This window comes from Anopheles stephensi, chromosome 2, assembly GCF_013141755.1.
Source record: "Anopheles stephensi strain Indian chromosome 2, UCI_ANSTEP_V1.0, whole genome shotgun sequence".
Taxonomy (NCBI): domain Eukaryota; kingdom Metazoa; phylum Arthropoda; class Insecta; order Diptera; family Culicidae; genus Anopheles; species Anopheles stephensi.
Genome location: NC_050202.1, coordinates 68,354,248 through 68,371,975, shown reverse-complemented (window position 1 = coordinate 68,371,975; position 17,728 = coordinate 68,354,248). Strand labels below are relative to the sequence as shown.

General features: G+C 46.4%; 3 protein-coding genes across 6 annotated transcripts; 2 read left to right on the top strand and 1 right to left on the bottom strand.

Moving 5' to 3' along the window:
- Positions 1–57: 57 nt before the first annotated feature.
- Positions 58–1,180, bottom strand: LOC118504474 (mitochondrial intermembrane space import and assembly protein 40-B). The gene is made up of 3 exons (XM_036038987.1): positions 1,045–1,180; positions 432–965; positions 58–349 (listed from the first exon to the last, which is right to left on the bottom strand). The coding sequence occupies exons 2-3, from the start codon at positions 647–649 to the stop codon at positions 118–120; spliced, it is 450 nt and encodes a 149-aa protein (XP_035894880.1). The 5' UTR covers positions 650–965; positions 1,045–1,180; the 3' UTR covers positions 58–117.
- Positions 1,181–1,615: 435 nt separating this feature from the next.
- On the top strand, positions 1,616–4,174 carry LOC118504471 (mitochondrial 2-oxodicarboxylate carrier). Of its 4 annotated transcripts, none has more exons than XM_036038984.1 (8): positions 1,616–1,824; positions 1,920–1,996; positions 2,072–2,254; positions 2,318–2,500; positions 2,576–2,673; positions 2,755–2,929; positions 3,430–3,534; positions 3,609–4,174. In XM_036038984.1, exons 3-8 carry the CDS (start codon positions 2,093–2,095, stop codon positions 3,801–3,803), a joined length of 918 nt encoding a protein of 305 aa, XP_035894877.1. In that variant the 5' UTR covers positions 1,616–1,824; positions 1,920–1,996; positions 2,072–2,092; the 3' UTR covers positions 3,804–4,174. The 4 variants fall into 4 exon arrangements, with proteins under 4 accessions (XP_035894877.1, XP_035894876.1, XP_035894875.1 ...); XM_036038982.1 differs by having other exon boundaries at positions 1,617–1,824; positions 2,062–2,254; XM_036038983.1 differs by having other exon boundaries at positions 1,616–1,996.
- Positions 4,175–16,102: 11,928 nt separating this feature from the next.
- LOC118504470 (nascent polypeptide-associated complex subunit alpha, muscle-specific form-like) lies at positions 16,103–17,728 on the top strand. Its single transcript, XM_036038979.1, has 2 exons — positions 16,103–17,363; positions 17,436–17,728. The coding sequence occupies exons 1-2, from the start codon at positions 16,349–16,351 to the stop codon at positions 17,573–17,575; spliced, it is 1,155 nt and encodes a 384-aa protein (XP_035894872.1). The 5' UTR covers positions 16,103–16,348; the 3' UTR covers positions 17,576–17,728.

Sequence of the window (17,728 nt, the reverse complement as noted above, 5' to 3'; positions counted from 1 at the left end):
ATGAAATATGCTTCCTCACAATACCGTTTCTGAGCTCTTTGAAAGAAATTCAACCCATTTTCATACGTAACTGCAACACTACACACTCAAGTATATTATCGATGCATCTAATACAAATTACTTTGCCTGTGTCGTTACTGCTTTCGATTCGCTTTCCGTTTTTACCGGCACATCATCGACATCGTCTTCCTCCTCGCCTTCGTCAGCAATCATGCTCGCTACACCGGCCCCATTCTCATCCTCTTCGTCCTCGTTGAGGTTTTGTTTGTACACGCCGGGGTAATTCCGCATACACTCGTTCATCGTGCTAAACGCTTCGTAGCAGTCTGAACCCTTCGGTTGAGCTTGGCTGCGGAAAGGGAAAGCAAGAGTTGTTGTAAAACAATTGCCTTTTGGTATTGTTACGTAGTAACAGGTTTTCTTTATCATACCTATAATGGAAGCAGGAAAATGCCTCCCGAAACTCGTTCCCACAAGGACCGATTGCCATCCCACCGAGGCATGGACAATTCCAGTTAATGTCGCCATTCTCCAGTATTAAACCGGGCCGCGGTTCCGACTCCGGCAGCTCCACCTTGCTTGGGGTGGCATGATCTTCCTTGGTGGCGAAGATAACTTTATCCTTTCCGTAGCTTTTGCACAGCGACATGGCTTAAGCGACCTGGGTTGATTCTCCGTCAAAATCAAAATGAGTTTCCACCAATGTGAACAGAACCGGCGACACCTTCTTCACCTGAAAATTGCACGGCACACCTTGGAAGGCTCCGATCAGCGCGATAGCAGCACGGAGTTTCACGTAATATTCCTTCGGTACTCTCAGTATAATGCGCTGCCGCTGTTCGTCGAATTTCAATACATCCAACTCCGTTCGACCGCCTACTATACCAAAGACATTCAATAGCGAATCGGTTATGGCAGATTTTACGTAAACCGCGGACAGTTTATTCGACTTCGAGGCAAGTTTGCTGCAAATTAAATTACCAACCGATTAGCAAGGCATTGTTTGATAAATAGACACAACAGCAGAAAAGCCTATTTACTTACATTAATACATCAAAGTATATGTATTCACTCATAATATAATCACACCTGTGCGGCAAAAAAGTAATGTGTTTTCTTCTACCGTGAAAGCATGTTTTGTATGTTTTGGCATTATGAAACATTATGAAACAAAACCAGGCTGGTTGGCTTCGCTGCTGTCATCAGAATGACATTTAGGTTTGAGCAGGGCTCTCCATGTTCGCGAAACGTGTAGCAGTAATGGGTTTTTAGTTTTTTAAAATCACGTTCATAACAAAATAGTTACAAATAAACCTGATTTTTTCACACATTTGTTGAAAAACTCATAGATACTGCCGCATAATTGCGAAGCTCACTGATAAACAGTAGCTAACACTGCTAGTTTAAGAAATAAATTATCAAATCGAATTTTATTAGCAGAATCGAAAATATTTGATCACTTTTGTTCAATTGATTTATTTCAACGATTGAAAAGTTACAAATTTGACTTTAATTCCTTTTTCTACATACCCTTCGGTGAAATGAAAACGTTGTACCGCAAACAGCTGATTCATTGTGTGCCGCTGTACATAAACTACGTCTCATCAAATGTAAACAACATCAGTCTGTCTATCCTCCACCCAGCAGCAACAGTGTCCAACGTCTCTGGCCAACGAGCAGTCGACTTCAACCGGTCGTTAATTTGGAAACGGGTTCCAACAGATTCCTCCAATAAGCTGACCTTAATCAGAGGTCAATTGTTCTTTGGCACATTCGCAACAGCTTTAACTAACTTCACATTTAGAGGGCTTGAACGTACTATATGTATGTTTTTTTCGTTCTACATGTCTGAATATTTATTGCAAAGCGTTATCGTGACACAAAGGTGAATGTTTCCCTCTTTTTTTTGGATCGTTAAGTACAATCTGTTCCTGATAAGCGTCACACAGATACCCAGCAGGTTAGGCGTCTTCTAGCGTTAGTTCAGCGTGTTTCGGTAAGTTTGCAATACGAAGTAGTGTGAAATTCCTACGCTCACAAACGATTCTTTTTAAACTCCAGCTAATTGTAGGCTTTGTGAGCTGCTCCCACGATGCCATCGGATGTGAAAGAGTTTCTGCGCCAAGCAGCGATGCAGGTCGGAGCTGGCGGATCGGCCGGATTTGTGGAAGTGTGCATCATGCACCCACTCGATTTGGTGAAAACGAGGCTTCAACTGCAAGCGAGCCCTGCCGCCGGCGCTGCCAGATCGACTGTAAGTAGTGCAACTTCTTTAAAAGGCCTTTCCCTTTCACCGCCGCTTTCTGGCCCGTTTCAGACGTACTACAATGGCGTATTCGACTGTATCCGCAAGATGGCCAAGGCGGAAGGTGTATTTTCACTGTACAAAGGCATCTTGCCCCCGGTACTGGTGGAAACACCCAAACGGGCAGTAAAATTCTTAACCTTTGAGCAGTACAAACGCTTCTTCATGTTTGGCTCGGACAAGCCAACGCCCCTGGTAGGTAGTGGAAATGATCGCTCTTTTGTCCTGACCAGAGTCAGTAAGAATCTGTTTTCCTCCTCTCCTTTCAAGACATTTTCCCTGGCTGGTCTAGGAGCGGGCGTAACGGAAGCTATTCTGGTAAATCCATTCGAAATGGTGAAAGTTACCTTACAGGCCAACAAAAACAAGTAAGTTATTCATGCTGCCCAGCACCTATAGTCCGCCAATATTCATTGTTCTTATGTTCATATGTTCTTTGCATCTGCTAGGATGGGCCAGGTTCCCAGTACTTGGGCAGTAACGAAGCGAATCGTGAACGAGTCCGGATTCGGATTGAATGGATTGAATCGCGGACTGACCGCCACTATCGGGCGTAACGGTGTGTTCAATATGATCTACTTCGGGTTTTACCATAGCGTTAAAGGCATCGTTCCGGAGTATAAGGTACAATTGGCCATCGGGCTAGGTGCATACTGCTGCACGTCAGCATCCATTTATGTGGCGCACATTTTGTTCATCGCTTTATCGACTGATCAACAGTTGCTTCATACTCATCTGTTTCATGTTTCGTCCACTCTAACACAACAGCTGCCCTTAGGGTATGGTTAGGGAGAACTGGTAAGTGGGTAGCGTTGGTTTTGCTTCATGTCAGTGATACGCTATGTCATGTTCAGTAGATTTACCCGGTACTGTGTGCTGTGGTCGTTTGCTTTCTAACATAATGTTATGCTTTGTCCGCATGAATGATTCGCAATGTGTCGCACCGTTGTGCATTGCTTAGCATTAGCTTTACGTAATGATTAAATGATGTCCCATGTTGCTGTTACCTCTTCAGTCATAACGATTTCGGTTGTGAAGTAGTCGTAGCTCGCGGCAGGGTTTTTTATTATTTCAAATGTAATATTTTACTCTAAACCTTGCTTTACCTGTACACGCTTTGTCAGGATCCTGTGCAAGAATTCCTCCGTAAGGTTGGCATCGGGTTCGTTAGTGGAACACTCGGTTCGATCGTGAATATTCCCTTCGATGTTGCCAAGTCACGAATTCAGGTCAGTCAGGAACAAACCATCCAATTGCAAGGTGAACATTAGCTGTACTACATTTATTTTCTTACTTTTCCCAGGGACCTCAACCAGTTCCGGGACAGGTAAAGTACCGTACCACGTTCGGCTCGATGGTGATCGTTGCGCGCGAGGAAGGTTTTGCGGCACTCTACAAAGGCCTCACCCCGAAAGTGATGCGTCTAGGGCCGGGCGGTGCAATCATGCTGGTAGTTTACGACTATGTGTACGCTTTTCTAGACGGCTACTTCAAGTAGTTGCGTAAGGTAATCGTCAACATACCATTAGATAAAAACGGCCAGCTTCCTTCTTTGCACTGCATTGGTTTGCATTCAGTGTGCTCGCCAGGGTGAGTAAAAGGGCATTTTGATACATATTCGGGCATTTACATATACATTTACCGGTTACGATACGGGTACAATTGTGGCTTAACGCAACAGTTTTTGGAGTCAATTTGCTTCTCTTGAAAGTCGCACCATGAAGAGTATTATTTTACAGCGCATGTCGAATCATGTCGTATTTGTACAGTAAAACCTGTGCCGATCCAAATTCCAAACCGACAATATTACATTATTTTGTGCGTAGAGAAAGTTTACAAATAAAGAGAAAAAAAAAAGAAAACATTTAATGGATGAGGTTTGTTTTATTTCACATTTTGTACAGCTGCACTAACATCACATTCCGACACTGTTTCACCTTTAAATTAATTTAATCGGGGAAGGACGTTAACGATCACGCCCTTTCCTTTATTCACGCAATGATATTTCGGGATGATCTCTATTTACAAATGCAGTGATGATGGGGCCGTCTAATCCTTGCTCTAAACACACTCAGTTAATTTACTAAGGACCTCCTATATAACCCGGGCATCGGATTAGTATCGACGATTCCGATAGTTGCCAAAGGACTGCACCTGGTAGTTAGATGCGGCCGGCTCTGTATCATCGTGGTACGTAAACAGATCGTAGTGATTGTCGTGCAGTTTCACGCGGCTGTGCGATTTGGGCTGTGAGTCGGGCCCGGGCTGATAGTACAGTCGGTTATCGTACAACGGTTGGTTAGTCTGGTAGTGTTGAACGGGAGCTTGGAATGGTGCCGCTAGCGGGAATGGGTGCTGCGCTGGGATAAACACATTGTTGCCAAAGTATTGCTGCATCGGGAAGGCATGCTGGTACCCGGTACCGCCTGCTGGCCAGATTGCGGGCTGCACGTAATGCTGGTAGCTCACCAGTGGGATGGGCGTTGGCTGGAAGCTTTGGTCCCGGGCGTCGCTGCGAGCACTGAGACTTCCATCGGACAGCCCGTTCACAGCGTCTGGATCGATGGGCGATGCTTCGGTGCTGCTGGCGGTACCTTCCTGTGGCGTATCGTCCGTCGCCGAAGCACTGGTAGCTGGTGGTTCTGCTTCCGTTGTGGTGGTTGGAGCTTCCGGAGCTTCCGATTCCACCGGTTCCGTTGGTGCAATTGGAGCTGGTTCCTCACTGTTGGTCGTCGGAGGCTCCGTGCTGGTGGTCGTGCTCGTGGTAGTAGTTTCTTCCGGTTCGCGCGTCGTACTAAGCAGCGATACACGCGTCGGTTCTAAGGAATCCGCTTCGAATGCTTCACTGTAGGGGTTTGATACCTTCTGCGGACGATCATCGATCCATGTGGGCAGATCGTGCTGCAGAGTTGGTTCACGTTCCGGCACCGCGGGCTTATGCTTCGGACCACTACCACCCGAAAGTTTACCTGCCGAAGCCTTCAGAATGTTCGTAAGCGGCAGCGAAAACACATTGTCCTGTTTCGGTTCAATTTTCTTCGCACCACCAGGAGCGCCACCACCACTGAGGCCGAAAAAGTGCACAAAATGATTCACTAGAAACTGTACCGTTCGTCGGTTACGACGTAGCATTAGCTCCTGCTCCTCGGCACGATCACACACGGCGCTCGGTACCACGATGGCCAACGCAGCCAACACGCACAAACACAACACGGTACACTTCATGGTTAATTCTGGTCGGTGGCCACTGTACGTTTCTTAAGCCATCCAAAATTGCATGGATCACCGTCCGATCGGGAGCACGGTCAGTGGTAGACTGATTAAACTACTTCCAGCGCCCTTAGCTTATTAGAATGGTTCCTTCTAGCCGTTCGCGCGGTAAAACCCCTTCGCACTGACCGGGTGCACTGTCCATCCGAATCATTTCACTCGGTTAAGGCCCACTTTTCAGCATCCACCGCCCGTTCACCTGCCAGCTCGCCCTCGGCTAGACGATGCTGCCCCAGAGCATGGTACGAACGTACGACCCCTTCTTGCTCCAAGTCGCGTGTGCGAGTTTTTGGATTACTGTTATTGCCTGTGGTTCGCCCAACGCTTTTTTTGTTGTTGTTGAACCTTTTCGACGGAAAGTAAAAACCCTCGCAAGCTCGTAATGTATCATTAAACCAGCCGGTGAAGTATGTCTCTGTCGCGCGCGGCCACTCGGACGCATAGAGGACGTGGAGCAGCATAACAGCAGACTCGGTACCGGCACTCAACCAATTTCATACAAAGTGAAAAATGCACACACGCAGGCCAGTGTGTGGAAGGTATGATATGATAATTCTCCATCCCGCTTTTTCCATCGTCCAAAAACATGTAGCGCTCAAGAACGCAGGGAGCGAGATCAGGCAGCAATAGGGCGTCGGATCGGAAAAGTCGAAAGTTGCACCGGTCCGGACAAGTTCTACCAGTGTACCGGTGCGCGGGACAAGAAGCTTTGAACTAAAATTTGCGAGAAAAAAAGAATCACTGTCCCATGCAGAATGGAAGCATAGAGAAGAAGTTTTACCGCTTTGAAAAACGTGTTTAGTTGAATTCGACCGGCCGTTAAATCTGTTGAACTAGAAGAGAAACAAAGCGGAAAAAGCGAGTGGACTGTTGCACCCAAAGGAAAAGACGTGTAGACGCTTGTACGCTTGATGCAGGAATGAATCTTTATTCAAAGTTAAAGTGTGTGTGTGTGTTGTACAAAGTGTAGCCCGACTGGCACTCATTCCGTGTTGCCTGATAGGCACTCGTCGCGTCAAACCGAGAAGCTCAACACTCCTCCTCAACACTGAATGATTTTATTCCGATCGCTTCCCTAAGTTGTCGAAGTTTCACTGCTTGCAACGGTTTGGTAAGCAGATCAGCTTGCATGTGTTCGGTTGGGCAGTACTGCAGTTTCACGATGCCGTCCCGAACCATATCTTTCACGAAATTAAATTTCGTATCGATGTGTTTTGCTTTGCGTTCGGCTCGGTCTCCTTTAGTCAGCGCAATGCAACTTTGATTGTCTTCGTTGACCAGAACTGGACCATCCAGTTGCTCGCCAACATCCGTCATCAGTTTCAGGATCCACTTTACCTCCTGTAGACACTCGGCAAGAGAAATATATTCGGCCTCGGTGCTAGATAGTGCCACGCACTTCTGCTTATGACAGCCCCATCCGATGAGCCCGCCGCCGAACTTAAACACGAACCCCGAGTTGGATTTGCGGTCGCTCTCGTCGCCTGCCCAATCGGCGTCCACAAAACACTCCAGCTTCTGTTCGCCGCTTCCAAGGTACAATACACTATCCAGTGTACCCTTGAGGTAACGTAGTATCCGTTTGGCCTCGTTCCAATCTGCTTCTGATGGATCTTGCACTCTCCTGCCCAGAATGGCCGTGGCGATTGCAATATCGGGTCTGCTGGTCACTGCAGCGTACAACAGAGCCCCTATGAGACTTTGATACGCTTTTGGCGAATCCAACTTCCTGCCATTCTCCTCCTTTCGTTTTAAGAAGCCGGGATCCATCGGGTATTTGGACGGTTTAGCATCCAGCATGCCGAAACGCTCCAGAACTCGTTCCAAGTAAGCTTGTTGGTCCATACAGTAACGCCCATCGTTCCGCCGAACTCGTATGCCGAGAAAAAATCTTAGGTTACCCATGACGCTGATCGTGAAATTCAGTGTCAGGACGTGGACTACCTCAGAAAATTCTTCCTCCGTGTTACATATGACGATCACATCGTCAACGTAAATGAGAACAAAAATGGACTTACCCGCTTTTTCGCGTATGTACAAACATGGGTCCGCCGTTGATTGGATGAAACCCATTGTTTTCAGTACGTCGTCGATCTTCGTATTCCAGACACGAGCTGCCTGCTTGAGCCCGTAAATGCTGCGATGCAGCCTGCAGACTTCGTTCGGGTTACCGCTCTCGAATCCCTGTGGCTGGCGCATAAAAATCTCCTCCTTGAGAAGACCATGTAGGTACGCCGTCTTTATGTCAACGTGCTTTGTTAACATCTTCCTTTTACTCGCCAGAACCAGCATCGTCCGGAAAGTAATCTGCTTTACGACGGGGGCAAACACTAGGTCGTAATCCGTCCCGAATTTCTGGCAGAAACCCTGCGCCACCAGCCGTGCTTTATACCGAACGAAATGACCGTCTTCATCCGCTTTACACTTGAAGATCCATTTCGACCCGATAGCCTTTCGGTGCGGCGGCAGCTCCGCTAGCTCCCACGTTCCATTTTCGTGATGGGACTGCATTTCTTCTGCCATCGCTGATTTCCATTCGGCACTCTGAGGACCAGATACAGCTTCCTTATACGTTTTTGGTTCGGTTATACATTCCTTCGCCAGATATACTTCTTCGTCATATCTTGCCGGTGGAACGCCAGCTGTCGCTCTTTGTGAACGACGAACGGGAGTACTCGACACCACCGGCACAGCCGCTGGCATCGCCTCCGGTATTACATCCAGCACCGCCTCCGGCTCCGCAGCTCCAGCTTCAGTGTCGTCATCGTCCCACAGTCCGCGAAGCCAATTGTTATCATTATCGTTCCAAAAACCTCGTGGCCAGCCATCGTCTGAACAATCCCAACCGTAAAATTCAGATTCGGAGGTTGTTTCATTGGCCACGTTGGTTTTAGCTTCCTGTTTCGTTTCATCGAGAGACCACTCAATTTCAACGCTTTCAGTCGGATTATCCTCTATTTTGGGATCGCCGTATGTCTGCTCCTTGGATCCGTCATCAATCTCAAGAAAACGGACATCCCGACTGATTTGAATTTCTCCCGTCTTAGTGTTTAGCATCCGATACGCCTTATGTTCGCCGGAATAGCCGACAAAAGTCATACGCTCCGCCTTGACGTCTAACTTTTTTCGTTTCACCGACGGAATCAGTACGTATCCAACACATCCAAACAGTCGCAGGTTGGTCAAATCTGGTTTTTTGCCGAACCAGATCTCGAATGGCGTACGATCTACTGCAGCAGACGGCAATCGATTTTGCAAGTAGCAAGCGGTATTGACTGCTTCCGCCCAAAATCGCTTATGCATACCTGCATCCCGAAGCATACACCGACCCATCTCCGTGAGCGATCGGTTCTTCCGCTCCGCGACACCATTTTGCTGGGGTGAATATGCTGCAGTAAATTCCATCTTTATTCCTTCGTCCGCACAGAATTTTCGAAGCGCCTTACTGGAGTATTCTCCTCCCTGATCGGAGCGAATGATCCGCGGTTTCCGGCCAAACTGGTTTTGAACCAATTTCACGTATTCGCGAATCTTATTCTCGACCTCCGATTTCTTTTTGAGAAAATAGACGAAAGTATACCTACTATGATCGTCTATTAGGGTCATATAGTAACGGCATCCCCCTAAGGTCGTTTCTTCCATTGGGCCGCACACATCACTGTGGATTATATCCAGCACTTCTGTCGAGGTTTTTTCTGCAACTGGTGGAAATGGCGAGCGTGCCATTTTGCATTCGATGCAGCATTCGCAGGTCCAGCGGATACCGCAGTCGACCACTTTTAGACCCGACACCAAGTCGTACCGCTTCATTTCACCGATGACAGCTGGATCCCTGTGCCCAAGACGACGATGCCAAGTGTGTTGGCAATTTTTCGTGTGCTCTTTTACGACTGATTTCATCACTCGATCCTGTGCAATTCGCAACCAATACATATCGCTCACTTTATCCGCGACCGCGACGATCGTATTTCCGTAAACGAGTTTGCACCCGGTGTTGTCAAAAACTGCACGCACACCTTTTTCCGCGAGTTTACCGATTGAAATCATGTTTCCCTCCAGCGTAGGGACATACAACACACCCCGTAGCGTGATTTCAATTATTTCGCCGTTTTCAACCGCACACTTGATCAGGCAATCGCCAACACCTTCGACGCGATTTTCGCTGCCATCTGCGACGGTAACATTTGAACGCAAGCTTTGTTCCATTACCGTGAACGCGCTTTTGTCGCTACACATGTGCGAACTAGCACCCGAGTCGATTAGCCACGACCGATCGTTACCGCGAATTTCAGGCTGACGAACCATGAACGTAAACGAACTTGTGTCGTTTTCGCGCACTATTTTCACTAGTTCTTTTTTATTCGGCTTATTCTTTTTCTTCTTTTCGCCTTCCCCGCTGCTCTTCCGATTCAGGAACTCTTTGCAGTCCCGTTTCTTATGGCCAGATTGACCACAAAAGAAACACGCGCCTGGTTTTGCTTCACTTTTCGCCTTCAGCACTCGCTCCTCCTGCACCTTTCCGCCGTACAGCTTCTCACTTTCGTCGATCAGCTTTGCCCGCACAAGTTCCATCGTTAGCTCTTTATCGGAACGACTTTCCAAAGCGGTAGTAAGAGCGTCAAATGCTTTTGGAAGGCTCCGCAAAATCATGGCCACCTGCATGTTCGCCGAGAGTTTTTCACCCGAATTCTCCAGCCGAGAGTAGAGATCTTCCATGCCGTATAAAAAATCTTCCATATTCTCACCTTCATGATAGTTTGCATTGCAAATCTCTTTCAGCAACGAAACTTTCCCGGTAAGAGTGGCTTTGTGGTGGTGTGCCTTGAGCGCATCCCATGTCTCTTTCGCTGTGTTCTTTGTCATGATGAGATTGTGTTGGTTATCCTCAACCAACAAAGCAATGGTCGCCCGCGCCTTCGAATCACCCTCCGTCCACTCCGGAGTTACCGGTGTCGGCGCGACACCCGGGTCAACGTACGTCCACGTACCCTCCCGCATCATCAACATCTGCACTTTGAAAGCCCACGACCGATAGTTTCGGTTGTTCAGCCGGATGACACCCACTTTCGAAAAATCCATTTTTGCTCGTGCCGAACCGTTCCCGGTTGGATTTTTTCTTTCACCACGAAAAACACACGATTCCTTAACCGCACCGCGTACCTTCCGGAAATGTCCTAATTTTTTCACGCCGAAAAAATCACTGTGATTCCGAACCGCGTCGCGCACTTTTCAATTGAACTGGCCACACTGAGCTGGGCCCATAACCTGTTGAACTAGAAGAGAAACAAAGCGGAAAAAGCGAGTGGACTGTTGCACCCAAAGGAAAAGACGTGTAGACGCTTGTACGCTTGATGCAGGAATGAATCTTTATTCAAAGTTAAAGTGTGTGTGTGTGTTGTACAAAGTGTAGCCCGACTGGCACTCATTCCGTGTTGCCTGATAGGCACTCGTCGCGTCAAACCGAGAAGCTCAACAAAATCGTGCATCTAATCCACAGAATGTTTTGCGAAATGTGCTGTACCTCATGTGCAGTGCACCGATTTTGTAATCATTAATAAATTTGATGAGTTTGGAGCTGCTCATGCTGACAGGCGTGTGGGCTTAGCGTGTGCAATAGTATCGTGATTAGGATCTACAGAAAGACTCAACATTTTCTTCTTCTTCTTCCTTGGCACTACAACCTCGAGAGGTCTCGGCCTGCCATTTCTGACTTTCTGTGACTTGATTTTACCCGAAGCAAAGTAGTCAGCCCTGCGTACGGGGAGGCGGTCTGGAAGGGAAGGGACTCAACATTTTAGGGTCTTTAAAAAAATGTAACTAATTTGTGTTTATATTTTATAATTAATTAAATAAACTTAGGTTACAAACAGGTAGATTAATTTATATTTTGACCCCCAAAATGAAGATACGTAATTATAACGAATTTATATTTTATGAAATTATAAATTGTCCCTAATAAAAATATAATAGATACATGGGTTGCAAAGCTTTGCTAGATTATCAAAATGTTAAACCATTTTTTATGACCCGTGTTAAGAAATTCATAACGTAAACATTAAACAAAATTACATAAAAAAAGTTTCATGAAACACCAAAGATTTTTTTAATATTAAGTCTATTTCCTTACCCGACCGAATATGATAATAAACCAGGCAAACAATTTATAGGTCAACAAACACATAAACCTAGCTAGCTTTGTTGGATGTGTTGGGGATAGTTGGTATTTTTTTTGCACTCATTAGCGCCCTCTTACATCATGCCAAGTTCGGGTGCACGATCCCAATCCCGGGGGCCAGTCAGTTTACAAGTAATGTAGGGAATATTTAATTGCTGTGCCTTTTTAACGTCACCTTAAAAGCATTAAGCTAAGATGGTACAAATAATGCACACAATACACTGTTTAGATTTCACAGCTTGACACCGTTTTAAGTTGGTTTATTATGGCTTAAAATAGATGAGTCTTGATTATAACTGGTATCCCTCTGCTATCACAAACATCATGTCCACATTTCTTAATGGCTTTAGATCGCAATGTGGAAAACACAAGTCATGAGTTTAAATGCACAATTCTAACGACTTTTTTTTGTAGCAACAAAAAATACATCAACAGGCTAAAACTAGTTTGAAAAGAATATGGATAACGTATTCAAAAAAAAAATGACTTCCCCTTCTTTCCATCACAGCTCGATTAAGTCTGCATGATTGTTCTAATTTGTAGCGTTTAGTGGTGTAAACAATCGTGATACAGTTGAAATTACTGCCCAGCTTAACTGATTTAGAAAGTGAACGTGGGGCGGCAAGCGTCCATTTTATTTTTAATGCTTCTTTTCAGTTCTACCGTCACCTTCTACCAGTGCACCCGAAAGAAGGTTATCTCACTGGCGTAGTTCGTGTTTTGTTTTACACTTGGGTCGTTAATATGAGTCACACTAAATCAGATTATCACAGGCAGGCCCCCGAAGAATGGTGGAGCGAAAAGTAGTTTTTCCATATATTAGGTTAAAATTGTTCTTATTATTTTCTCAGGATAACATGGATCAATTGTAATTATTTACAGTTTTTTTTACTGATTTACTGAAATACTTACCCCGTTGAAGAAATAGTTAATACATCAAAAGATCTCCCATAGCTCCCCACAATAACTCGCCCAGGGTGACATACTTTTCAACTCACCCATCAAACACAGTTCCCAAACTTTAGTGGTGCCGGTCAAAAGTGCAGAACAAGCCGGGCGTGTTGGTGGGGCGTATGTGATGGATCGGTGCAAGTGCATTGCACGGGCGGGTGTCCGGCGCCCGTTCGAGCACGATCGCGCTGTCCCATTCACCCCCGGCACGAAGGATCCGGTTTGCACGCCAAATTCATGGTCAACCACCAGCCGCTCGACAGCCGCTCGGGGGTTAGGGGGTTTGCCTCTTTTTTCCACCCTGCCCCGTAGAACTAATTTCGGTGATCCGTGCAAAAAAACTTTCCGATCAAATCACACCGCACGAACGTCCCTGATGGATATATAATACTCAATCAGTTTTTTTTGTTGTGTACCTTTATCATACATTTGCACATTTGTTGTTCCGTACCTGGTTCTCCATTTTTTTTTTTGACGACTAGTTACTTTCACGTAGCTCCACTTGGACCGTGGGTTTTGGTAGCTTTCAGGGAGAAAAATCTTGCCACTCCGTACAGAACCGTTCTGTTTCGAGGCAGTTACTTTCGTATAGACATCCAGCAAGGACTGGCAGACAGTGACCCTGAATGCACCGGCACATGTCCCTCAAGCAGGCCCATGAGTGCACATGAGTCACATGAGTGTGCGGTACAGGCAAATCCGCCCAGGCAAGAAAGTGAAAGCATAGCATAAGTTTGTGTGTTTTCGGACAATTGTTTCTTTTTCCGCTCGTTTTTAGCGGCCGCACTGCTCGGACAGCTAACCCTGGATGTATATTTGGCGAATTATGGGCGAACAGGGGGTTTCCGTGCTCATTCTGATTGGTTTGCATGATTTAAACGGTGGAAAGGAACGTTTGTTCTGAAGCTTCAAGGATTCTCAAGTTGCACCTTGGCAACAGGTAGCTGCTAGCGAATGGTTTACGTTGTGATGGGATTTCAATTCGCCACTTTTTATATTATTATTTTATTTTACTTTAGATTGCAAGGACTGCTGTTTCTAAAAATAGATTGCAGTGCTGAATTAATTCTTTGAGCTATGCACCCCCCCTTTTGTGTCTTTTATCAATCCTTACTTAAGCTCTTTTGAACTGGATGAATCTGGATCAAAAGGCATCAGCTGTATTTCGAAGAGGGAAATACCTACGATGCTGTATGCTCCGATGGCACACTTAATCCATAATGTGTTAATGTCTGTCGTCAAATGTGTAAAAATATTTAAAAACGCACCTGAAAACAATTAAAACTTATAAAAGGTTTGCTATATTAATCGCGAGCCGCACCGAAGAAAGTTTGTCCGTCATACGGGATCACGGAAGGGTTGCGTTCCGTAATGGACTTTGCTGCTGTGGTGCGGTGGCTATCAGCTGCTCGCTCCTTGGCGCGCCATGAGCTGTGCACCTCTTGGAGTTGACACGCTCAACCAGCGAATTTACAATACACGCGGACTGTTTGTAGCAGGGCTACTTGACAATCGGATCGACTAGTCGGTGCTCCTTTCTCGACTTTGTATATATGTTTCTCCGAGATTGCTTCGAGCTAGAAATCTGCTCGTCGAAGAGATTATTTAAGAAGCCGTGAGTTTAATGCCGTTTGTGATCGTTTTGAACCTAACATATCGCGTACCACGTTCCAAAATTGTATTCCTTCTGTGCATCCTGTTACATGTTAATTTATTAAATCCGAACTAAAGATTATGTTTTTGTAGCTTGAAATCTAGCTCCAAGGGGGTCACTCACGGCTCGTTCAACTAAAATAAAGCTATTAAAAATATTAAACTATTAAAACAAATACTATCATCATAACAAAGTTATTGTAATGTTGGAATATATGCCAGTGCTCAAAACTAATATATTGTCACGGAGTATACTCCAGAGCTATCATGTAGTAATTACACTTAATTAGATCAGAGCATTAGTTAGATCCGGACTACTTTGTATTGGTTCATATGAATTGAGCCGTATTGAGCCATGAAGGAGGTAATTTTAATTTTAATAAACAAATTTACTTCAGTTGATGTTGGGTACTCCAGGGAAGTTAAAGTTGAGAGAAAAAAATCTTCCTTTATTTATTTGCCCAATTAAAGTAATTCTTATTTCTGGAAGGAAAAATGAGTAAACATTATTAAATATTGGTATTTTGTTAGTTAAAAAGATAGACTTTAAAGCAGTTGTATCTGTTTAAGTAAATAATGCGTCACGCTCGATTACACCCGAATGCATCTTTTGGTAACGTGTCAACTAAAAAACCCTCACCCGTGTGTGTGCACCACGAAAACCAATAATAGTTTTACCATAAAGCAATAAATAACCTTAACTTTTATGACCCGAATGTTTAGTGCCAGGATGTGTCCGACGTCCGACCAGCCCGCATGAGTCCTGTCGCCAATTGAATGCAGATCATTGCCTTACGCAACCACTGTTTGTGGATTTGCAATTGTGATGATCATAAATGTGATGTAAAAATAAGAGTCTCCAACAAGCAAACCTTGTCTCAATGGCAAACCGAATTTGCGCAGTGAATCAATTTAAATATAAATCACTTCCTCCCGCTGACTGGCTAGTGGGCGACGAAAAACGGTAACTTCGAAACGACCCATGCAATAAGAAAGTAAGCCCCTCTCCACCTTTCCAAACAAGTGCAACATTGTACAAGCGCCGTTTTGTGGTTGTGTGAGTGTTGCCTGAACAGCTGATGTGCCGATCTCAAGGCGGCAAAGCACAGTGGCATATTCCAAAGCGCTGGCAGAACTTCCAAAGTACCAAAACCGTTGCCCGGTTTCTCTAACACATGCGTTACCGTATCCCATAAATGGGAGCAGGATGAGTAGTGCACCGGGTGCAGTGGATGCATCGAACGAAAGCAATCGGCTACACACCGACACACGCTTCTGCACACCAGTACCATCCATTCACGGACATGCAAAAGCGCGGCACGGCTAATCTAAGCGATCGATCGTCCAGTTCGATTATGCTATCGGGTGGAATGCTGAATCGAAGCAGCCAATCCGGTTGGAATGTGATCGCACATCCCCTTTACAACCAGGGCACGTATCGCCGGCTAACCGACGGTGAAAATTAAACATTTCCCGCCATATTCCATACGCGGTGGTGTTGCGGTGGTACCCAAATCACTTGGCATGCGTTGCAAGCGCCACCAGGGAAGATGGTTTGGGGTGGTGATGCCACCGTGCTTACAACCCCCCCGAACAATCACTTTTCTTTTCATTATGTCCATCCCCAAAACGCACCACTAGTGGACGATCTGGTCGAGGATGGTTGGAAGTTGTTCACTTGTTGTTTTGGAGGGCGTATAGTGTACCGTAGCGTACCGGTAGGCAAATAGAGTTCCGTATTATAAATATGACCCACCGGTACCATGAGCGACTCATTGTCAAGCTGGCCTTCGTGTAGGTCATCCGGCTACTGTACATAAGCTGGTTTTGTGTCTATGTATGCGCGCCTTTGTGTGTGTGTGATTCTGGTGTGATCGTGTGTGGAGTGTCGTGTAAGTGGCTCGATTGGAAGCTATCCAGGGTATCGTAACCATCATCTGCCCTGAGGTGTTCTGCAGTGCTTTGTTACCGTGTAACGTCAGACCGCTGCCATAATGAGCCGAAGACTGATGTTAGTGCTGCTGGTGGTAGCTCTGGTCGTCTTAGACCCAACGTCCGCAATGCAGAAGAAGAAAAAACGTGGCATTTACCACGGGTTGCATGGATTTGCGCTAGCAGGTCATGGTGCCGTCCCGTTGCATGGTGTACCATCGTTTCATAAGGGCTACCATCCCAGTCCGTATGCGAGGTTCCCCGCCCTACACAAGGGATCGCTGGGCGGAGTTCTTCCACCGGGATACGCACTGTTCCCGGGTGGTGCTAGTGTAACGTCCTACCAGCGAAACTTCCCGCGCTATCCAACACTGTACGGGGCAGGGCTATATCCAGGATTTGGAGTAGCGCCAGTTAAGCCACTGACTGGCTTTGCCCCAACGCTCGCCACAGGACTCACGCCGTTTGCTTCTGCCCCAGCCCTACCTGCCTATCCGGCTGCAGTTCCGGCAGCCATCCCAGCTGCTTCCTATCCGCAAGCATTCGTACCGCTTGGAGCACCTGCTGCCACTGGAAACACCCAACAGACATACTTTGCGACGTACCCCAAGAACCCGCTAATTCCCGTTGCAGTTCCGGTGCAACCGGAAGCACCCGCTAAGGTTCCTGTCGTCGTCCAGAAACCTTTCTACACCGGTTTCTCAACAGTGGTGCCGAACGGAGGACTTTACCCGGCTGGTGTGTACAACCCGGGACAAACAGTCGCCGTTTCAAATGTACAGCCACAGTTCGTGGGTATTCCGGTGGCCACCGGAAGTGCGAGTGGAGTTACGCCTACCTTTGCGACGACACTCAGCTCTGGCACAACGCAAGTCACACAGGCACCGCAACAGCCCTGGCGGCCGGTTGTGGTGAATCAGCCAACACCACCGACACCAACGCCACCGTCCAACGCGTACCTTCCATCGTACGCCACCTCGCAGGGACAGATTTACATCAGCAGCACACCGGCACCGTCGCTGCACGATCACCATCAGCAGCAGTCCCATCATCAAGCCTTGCTGGATCTCGATGCTGGTAGGTGTAGCGATTACCGTTTTTCTTTCCGATTTGAGCCTAACGAAACCGTTCAATCCCTTTCATCCCTAGGATCGCTTCACAATCAGGACGGTAGTGGAGCCTTCAACGGACAGCCGTACGACGTTGCCTCAAACCATGGCCGGTACACGGGACCATCCAGCTACGATGTCGATATCACCCACAACGGCTATCAGAAGAAGAAAAAGTAGAGTGCATTTATGCGCCGTGGCGCGCTCCATTAGTCATATGCCAGCAGTTTCTTGTTTTGTTATGAGCGTTTTTTTTTTCAGGGTTTAGTTTCGTGAGTTTATTGAACTAATTTAAAATGAATAAATTATTTTACCCCTTCGTCAACAAAAGTA

Bases quoted from the DNA above. Each gene is read 5' to 3' on its own strand.
- LOC118504470 (XM_036038979.1), top strand. From the start codon at position 16,349: ATGAGCCGAAGACTGATGTTAGTGCTGCTGGTGGTAGCTCTGGTCGTC. The intron at 17,364-17,435 runs GTAGGTGTAGCG...TTTCATCCCTAG, and splicing joins CTTGCTGGATCTCGATGCTG to GATCGCTTCACAATCAGGAC.
- LOC118504474 (XM_036038987.1), bottom strand. From the start codon at position 649: ATGTCGCTGTGCAAAAGCTACGGAAAGGATAAAGTTATCTTCGCCACC. The intron at 350-431 runs GTATGATAAAGA...CCCTTTCCGCAG, and splicing joins TTTTCCTGCTTCCATTATAG to CCAAGCTCAACCGAAGGGTT.
- LOC118504471 (XM_036038984.1), top strand. From the start codon at position 2,093: ATGCCATCGGATGTGAAAGAGTTTCTGCGCCAAGCAGCGATGCAGGTC. The intron at 2,255-2,317 runs GTAAGTAGTGCA...GGCCCGTTTCAG, and splicing joins CCGGCGCTGCCAGATCGACT to ACGTACTACAATGGCGTATT. The intron at 2,674-2,754 runs GTAAGTTATTCA...TGCATCTGCTAG, and splicing joins TTACAGGCCAACAAAAACAA to GATGGGCCAGGTTCCCAGTA.